Genomic DNA, 8,795 nt, shown 5'->3' on the forward strand with positions numbered 1-8,795 from the left:
AAAGGTTTCCTATCACTTGAAAGACTCAATTGGAGACTGAATGCTAATTTAAATCACAGCTTAAAACAAAAATCATAGAATAATTCAGGTTGGAAGGGACCTCTGGAGCCCATCCAACCACGCAGTAAAATCAGGGCCAGCTTTTAAGCTGGATCAAAGTACTGAGAATTTATATGTTTGATGATTATGTTAACAGGTCTGTTGACATGTTAAAGAACTTGGACGTGCAATTTGACATTATAAACTGTTCCGGTTCAAACCTTGCTTCCCCACAAAGACACCTCAGCAGTGAAATTTGCCATATCCTTCTAAGAAGGTCCTCTTCATGCAGGCTATTGTTCCTTTTCACTTTAAGCCTGACCACAGGCTTCCATAACCTCCTTCTTGCAGGCACTAGCACTCGTGTGCTTGCACAGTAAACTAACTCGGGGAACCGATCCAGCTGAACACTAAGCCTGGCAAAAGAACTATGGTTAGGTGGCCAAGTAAATTCTAATGCTGGCACAAGAAGGCAGTGGGAAAATGCAACGGGATGCAGAAAAACCTTTTTGTCAAGAGCACATATTCATGTTGTTTTGAAACTGCAGAATCATTCTCTTAACTATTAAACTCCCTGATTCTCTCTGCACTAAGTGCATCTGAATGCAGAGAAAAGCCTATCCCTATAAAATTTAGGGATGCTCTTTATACATATTCTCATGAATAAGGAACTTTTGGCAGGAAAAAACTTTTAAATTCTCACTGTTCCTCTAACTTTTAACAATATCACAGGAAGCACATAGGAAAAAAAAACAAATCAAAACAAGGCTGCACCATTTAAACAGCAAAGAAAACAATTCCACCAGTCCAATAAAGACAGGTACACGAACCTTGACAGAAGCTATTTGGAATAAAAACTAGAAGTAGGTTGGGGATGGGGATCAAATGACTGCAAGAAAGGTGAGGAGTGCCTCTTTTTTTCCACACTCCCAGGCGTCATATCAATGGGATTCAACAGGATATGGGTCACAGCTCCTCACCTGAACCCTAACATAAAGGCAAAGACTCAATGGAAATACTAGACTATGTGAGGGAACGTAGGATCAAAACAAATAATCTTGAGAAGCTGAGGTAAATGGAACAGACTTAGCAAGGCCAGCATACTTGTTGAAGGCATGGCCCCAAAGTCAGGAAAGGATTTAAGATTCTTAAACTTCACTTTTGTAATGAAGCTTCCTTCTAAAACAAATTTAATCTGGACTAATCCTAATCAATGGAGAAGAAATCCACTACTGCTGTCAGTTACTCCACTAGCTGATGTGGCAAGTTTCAGTTTCGTAGCCCGACAACGATCCATTTTGTAACTTATTCTTGGATGGCCAGCTAAGAAAAGTCATAAAACTTGCATTAAAAGCATAATAAAAGGAACAATACCTGTGAAATCAAAACACAGGTGTCAAGTGCCAGAAAGAAAACAAATACAAGTTGGCTCTTTATTTTCAAAACATACACACACATCTGCTTACACTATCATCTTCTAGCCTCATCCAGTGAGGATCAAAAAAATGTATAACAACTAAGAAACACAAATGCTACCCAGTTCCCTTTCATTCCCTGCAAAGTAATAAAAGTGTTAAGTACATGGCAGATGGGACTGAAGAAGGGTTCCTAGGTCAGTTCATGGGAAATTTGGGGGAAGCAATTTCATACATGGTCACTTTTAGCAAATTCTTGATTTTATTCTTATTCCTCATCCAACATTTTCTTTCTAAACTTCACAGAAATATCTCCTCATTCAACCAAAACAAATCTTACCTAGAAATATCAAAATATCAAAGTGCCCTATGATCCACAAGTTATACAAATGATATAAAGCCAGACATCCCTAAACAGTTCAGTTTCGCAACTTACTCATTCCGAACAGTTGTTTAAAATAAAATGACTCTCAACTCTTCTTACTAAAATACTGTTTCCCCAGTGCTCTTATTCACATGATTCCATTTTGAATACTCCATCTTTGTATATCCTTTATTTTCATTAAGCGTTCACAAACACCAGCCAAAGATAAGGATTTAATTTTCTTCTCTGAAGCTGTGTAGTATTTCCCCTGAATGCACAAAAGTAGCTTTACATACACTAAAGTAGCTTTACATACACTACATTTGAAATTCTGCTGGCCTGTCAAGTTTGGTACATAAAACTTAGAACCTGGCCCCTGCTAGGCCACAGAAAAGCTCCGAAGCTGCTGGTGGAGCCTCTCTTCTAAAATTCCTTAGAAAATGGCAGCAACAGATTTAATTTATATTATCCAACAAGAAGGAAAATGAAACTTCACAGGTCAAAAACTCTGTATCTAAACAGCAGTGTCTCATACAAAATACCTTATTTTTGTAAACCCTCCAGAAGGATCATACTGTTATTGATTCCCTTGTATCCACATGTTGAAACATACCAAATCAATGGCATTAGGTTCATTTATAATCATTGACCGCTGCTTTCAGAATCTGATTTACTACTATAGGGCTCTGACAAACCGCTTTCAGATACTACAGACGATATTTAAAAATCAACGCTCTTTTAAAACTTCAGATTATTTTAAAGTAAGTTTTAAAAACAGCTTTTACAAACCCACACCTCAGATTTGGTACAGGCATACAGTCAGCACAAAATTCTTGCAAAGCTCAAAAGAATCATATAGAATCATAGAATAACCAGGTTGAAAGGCAATTTCAGCAAACAGAGAACCTTTTCGGTGCTGTAACTAGTGATGATTTGATAAATGGGAGATAAACTGCAATATAAATCAAATTATTTAAGTCAAAGATTTTCATCTTAATAGAAACAGAATACTGCCTCTTCTTTCACTTTTAAAAACCAAAAAGAGGACACTAAAGAGCTGCTTCAAATACTTAACATTTCTAGAACATGCTTTCATTACAAAAAAAATTAAAATGAAAATATTTTGACAATAACCCTGATCATCTTCCCATTTCCCAGGAGACTCAAGTGAAAGGAAAAAAAAGTAAAATAAAATCTTAGAATGCATGTCCAACCACACTGGTGTGCCAACAATCTCATACAGCAGTAGTAATTTAAAATGAGATGAATCTTGTAGAAGAGGCAGAAAAGACTAACTGCTACATTAGACACTTTTCTTCCATAAAACCTCAGTCTTTACTGACAAGATCCTTACGACTCCCACATTCTCAAACGTGGCTAAAGCTGAGCCAATCCTTATATGCAAAACTATTCAGGCATGGAAATGACACTAGCAGACTAAAATGCAAAATAAAAAAAAAAAACCCAAAACCAAAACTAAAAAGACTTGTCCACATCTTCCTTAGCTATTCAGAGAAACAGAACCTTTGAAGAACACATTAGCAGTGGTCCCAAATGTCAGTAATCGCTGTTACATAATATCAATTTGTCATATGAAAAAATAATGTATTATTTGTACATGTTTAGAAGGCCTGTGGTACCTAAAATCAGCCTAAAAAAATATATTAATACTTCCAGGTTGGTATCAAACTGCTGAAGAAATATATTATGTTCATAAACATCAGTTCACTACACAGCTTTCTACCAAAATATTCTGGAAAAGGATCTTGCATATGAATCAGAGTGATGCCTACCATATTACTATGTGAAAGAGCGTGTTATGTGACAGACAACATCTCAGCACAGGTTTAACACAATAGATTTGAAAGCTTTATTTGAGAAACAGGAAGATACAATCAATCACCCAACATAAATGCCTTTTCATTCCTCTAGTTCTCCATTCCTAAAACCACCACGGATGTGTCTCTGAACCATGAGGTACTCTTACAAAGTCATCCTAATTACCTTCTTAACTACAACAGTGAACCAAATTAAATAACTTTTCAAAGAAAATAATCAGGCAGAAGGAGGATACGGACTTCAGTTGTTAATTACTCACAAGTTATTATTCTGTTCTTACTCACACCTCTTCCTGCTTTGAAGATGCAGGCTGGCAGCATAGAGTATATGGCCATCTGCAGTACCGACCATACAAACTGATTAGATACAGCTTAGCACTAAGCAGCCGGACATGGAAGTAATTTTTCTTATAAATTCCTCATCAGTAAATTCAATCTAACATGCTCAACTAACATTAGGAGAAAGGATCAGAAGAATGTGACACAGTGCCTCATAGTCTTCCTTTTCATTTTTGAGAATGTTGTATAAAAATCCACCTACAACTCCTACAGCTACAGTAATAACAGCATTAACCAAAGGAATAGCAGAAACTTAAAAGGAAAATCTTTTGGTTCTATGACAATTAAAACCACACACTGTATCGCAGAAGTTCACTTCTTTTATCAGGTTTACTGAGCACATACCTAATACTCATCAACAGCGATTCTTTGGAGATTCCTGTCCTGAACTGTCAATGATCCAGTCAGCAAGCTTGATTCTACAGCATTGAGAAATCTTCGTATCAAATACACATAAGAGCATAACGACCTCAGCCTTTTCTGCAGGTGTCACTCAGTACAGGATATGATCCTGCAGTTAGAGCCACCTAATCACTCTTCTTCCAGTCTGTCTTCCTAATATCAGTAAATGCCAAAGTCTTCGTCACTCTAACCACTAAACTGGCATATTTGACAAGCTGCTCATGGAAGGGCTTTGGGGGAAAAAGGTATGTGAATTTTATTCTAACACAAGACTAAATTCAAATAATTTCATAGCTATAAGTCCCAGTTTTCCCTGCAGTCTGATGTTCTGAAGTCTGCTTTTACTCAGAATGGTTCGTCATCCCTCAATAGCAGACTGTTCAATATTCAATACAACACTCAACCAAGAAATATCCAACTGCCATTGAAGTCATGTTCTATTGAACACCATCACTGCAAAACCACTCAACTAAGTATGGTTTGATAACTGTTTCATTGATTATTGTTGCTATACATCAGCATCTATTAAAAAGGGTACATGCTGACATTAAGTCTCCCCTGTAGGTACAGCAGTCATACAGCAGCTCAATGGTAACTCACAACACTTCCAGTCTGCAAGAATCTCATACACCTTTCTAAGAAAAAGAAAAGCTGCCAGGTATTTCCTTACAATAGGACTATAAACCATTTAAGCTAAAAACATTACAAGAAATATTTGTAGGTTTAGGCAGATTTTTCTTTTTACCTTAAGTAGGTAAGAACACAAAAGAACAAACCCAAACCACTAAAAGTCATTCCAAACTAGAGCAGAAACTTAAGCAAGTCTGTAGGACCCAAAATGCTACAGCAGACTTAATATTTTAATCTGGCATTACTTTTACTACAATGATGTATATTATTTCAGTTTCTGTATAACACAAGTTTAGGGAGACAAAGAAAATTCTCTAAATCTGTTTTCAGAATCGATTATTTAAAAACACTAAGATTTATTCCTATTTTGGTCTCCTGTTGAGTGCTGACAGACCGCACACACAGACAGCTGCTGGTACCAGGCCAAATTTACAATTAATCTGGGGCAGGGAAGGCAAAAAGTCAACGTAGCTTTTTATCTCTATGTTGCAGAAAACAGGAGCAAAAAGTTTCACTTATCCAAAGAGACGTCCAACATAGTATGTTGGCATGTTATAAGAGTTATGTTAAGCAAGCAAAAACCCCCACAGTGGCAAAATTGGATTAACTTTTCCAGTTGTTCTGAGAAAGAACAAAGTAAATTTGTTGCACCACTTAGATCATGAAATTCCATTACTGTTTTAAAAATAACAGGCTCCGTGACACTTAGCCTTTAAAAACTGAGTCCTGTTTTCCTACCATCTATCCTCTAAGTAGTGACACTTAAATTGCTACTTTTCCTTACGTATGTTTGCATCTTAATTACACTCATTCATAAAATAATCTACTCTAGAAAAACATTGCTAAGAAAGGAGAAATACTGACTAAAAGGAGAAATATTGACTTTATTTAAAGACCTTTTTGATCTCCAGTCCTTTCTCATTGTACATTCTGCTGCCTAGTTTTAAATGACTTTGAAAAGCACCCACTTCTGCTCCCTCTCACCCTATATAACCATCTTCCCAACACGCAGAAGAGCTATAACTACAAGTTGGCAAGTCTGTGAGTACAGATCTTATTCTTTTAATACAGTAAATGAAATATTTTTTATCACATACTTATTTCTTTTAAACAATTCGGTGTTTATATTTTAAGTAACGTAACTTGTACTCATGCTGAATTAATCCATTTTACATGGACAGTGCACAAAATTCTTATTGTATAACCACCTGCTTATGGAAGAAGTAAATCTAATTTAGGAGACTAATACTTAACATTATGAACTCTAGTGTGATAGCACAAAAGCATAACTTTAAAATTGTAACTGAGCATACTGCCAGCAGAAAAAAAAATCTTACTTCATTACTCCTGCAATAATCACTTTCTTAAAAATAAATAACTCAATGTAGTATTGCTAAATATTTAAACATCTGTCACGAGAGCAGTATCAATGCCAAAGTAGCTGAGGAGGAAAGAAATCCCACCTTCAATACACACCTTACATAGTGCCACTCAGCTAAAGTTCTTTTCTAATCAAGGCTCAGAAAAACACCATGTGTCAAATAAATATTTGGGATGTTATGTGATGTTAGTTGAAAAATGGCTTATTACATCTTCCTTTCCATCCAGGAAGAGTAAAACATTTCCTATGTTTAAAACACAGCACTGTCCTACTCAAGTAATTTCAAGTCTATTTTCCTGACCAGAAACCAAGGGAATGTACCCTATTTTGAGTTCACATCAAGATGGATAAATTGATACCTATTAAAGAGATGTCAGGCTCCATATACCATCCACTACCCCTCATTTGGAATGTGACTGAAATCCATGAATCTCCAAGACAACACACAAAGCAGAAGAGAGCAGAATAACAGTTTTCCAATATACATTACAGAGGCAACAAAAAGGCTCATATAAAGCCTAATGACTATGACAGCAGACAGTGAGGATCACTTTTGATTTAAGTGTGCCTTCAGTTCCCAGAAGACCTGAATTTCCAGATTGTACTTCATCTGGTAGCTACATTTATTTGGAAGCATGATACTTCCAGAAAATACCATATATGTTAGCATAACAAACAAATCTAAGACCCTCAAAATTTAAGAACATTATTAAAGAGGGGAAAGAACAAACAGACAAACACACAAAAAACCACACCGTGATTTACAATACATCTGCCAACAGGCATATCAGAAAGCCACATTTCCTAGAAAACACTGCATAATTATCAGTTGCTTTCTCATAACACTATATGACATGCAGGTGTTTGCAACCAGCACTCACTCCTCTCTATGACTTTTTGCCTCTGACTTCACTCAAGAGGCCCCTTTCTAAATCTTAGATGTTTCACACAGGAATTAATTACCATTTTATCCAAGGTAAAAAATTGTGATTTGAAACATTTAGACGCAGCACTAAGCATGAGTATCCATTGCTTAGTTACCAGCAGATAGTTGCTATAAACAAGTCTCTACAATGAATGTAGATTGAATTAATTCGTTTTAAATACATCAACGCAGAACACTTCCATTACGTGGCTGCATGACTACAGGGGGGTGAAAAAAAGCTAACACAGAACTAACATAAGAGCTATTAAACCCATTATCTAAGACTCACATTTCAGCTTCAAGCAGTAAAACCACCTCATCTCTTTTAAACACCGTCCCCATTTTTACCATGATCTTCTACTAAAACTAGATCAAAGGATATGAAGAAGTAGGAATAAAAAAAGAGACCCATCTCACACCTACACGCTATTCTCTCTAAATGTCTGGAACTCCTATAACTTCCTTAGCCGAGCTGGGACAGGTCACATCAGGTACACCAATTTAATCCCATGAGAACAGCTGCTGGATGCACAATCACCGCAAAGAGTGCCTAGCAGGGATGCGGACGGCTGAGATTGAGGAGCAGAGAGCAGGCAGCAAAGAAATCACAGGGGAAGACGTAGCAGAAACACTCAAGATGCCAGGCAGAGGGACTAAGAGACCAGCGGGCTCCGCACAGCAGCTCATCGGGACAGAGGAGGATGCGAGGAGGCCTGGATAAACACTGACACTGCTGGGGGACCGGTGTCAGCCGTGTTTAAAAAACTCCAAAGGAAAAATCACAGAAAAAAATATTCAGCTCTGAAGCTAAGATTCAGCTAAAACAAAATAATAACAACGGCAGTTTCCAAGGACTTATCAGAAAGCCTTAAACTTCCCAAAGAAAACCTCGCTGTCGAAGAAAACCTTCCCACGCGCCCAAGCTCAGCCACCAGAGCCCCCTCCGCCTCAGCCCTCGCCTCACGGTCCCGCACCGGGCAGAGACACCGCTACACCTTCCCCTCGTCCCCCCGGAACCCACGACCCCGTTACCGCCCCCAGCCGAGGGGGCCGCGAGGGGCACTCACCCAGGCGGGCAGGTCGGCGGAGGGGACGCTGAGCCGCACCGCCTCCTCCTCGTCCTCCAGGAAAGCGAGAGCCCGGCCCAGCCGGGAGGTTTTGCCGCCGCGGTGCCTGCGGATCCAGAAGAGCCCGCAGAGCGCGATGAGGACCCAGCTGAAGCTCAGCCCCAGGTAGCCCAGCACGTACACGGGGAAGATCAGCACGAAGCTCCTCGCGAACTGCGACACCAAACCCGTCACGTCCACGCTCAGCAGCGGCGGCGGCGGCTCCGGTGCCGAGTCCCCCGCCGGCGCCTTCTCCGCGGCGGCCCCCGCGCCGGGGGGCTGCTTAGCCGCGGCCCCGCTCATGCTACCGCAGCGGCGCTTCCTCCCGCTGCTTCTCCTCCTCCTCCCGGGGCGCC

At 39.2% G+C, this 8,795-nt stretch overlaps 1 protein-coding gene across 4 annotated transcripts in view; it reads right to left on the minus strand.

The window, feature by feature from the left end:
• Positions 1-8,795, minus strand: part of ESYT2 (extended synaptotagmin 2) — an 81,528-nt gene extending 72,733 nt beyond the window's left edge. For 2 of the 4 annotated variants that reach the window (XM_069859314.1, XM_069859313.1), the window contains exon 1: positions 8,401-8,795. In XM_069859314.1, coding sequence (XP_069715415.1) covers positions 8,401-8,742 — 342 coding nt within the window. In that variant the 5' untranslated portion in view covers positions 8,743-8,795. The remainder of the gene's footprint in view (positions 1-8,400) is intronic. The other 2 variants (XM_069859316.1, XM_069859315.1) reach the window with 1 other exon arrangement.

This window comes from Phaenicophaeus curvirostris, chromosome 6 (genome assembly GCF_032191515.1).
Source record: "Phaenicophaeus curvirostris isolate KB17595 chromosome 6, BPBGC_Pcur_1.0, whole genome shotgun sequence".
In the NCBI taxonomy this organism is placed as follows: domain Eukaryota; kingdom Metazoa; phylum Chordata; class Aves; order Cuculiformes; family Cuculidae; genus Phaenicophaeus; species Phaenicophaeus curvirostris.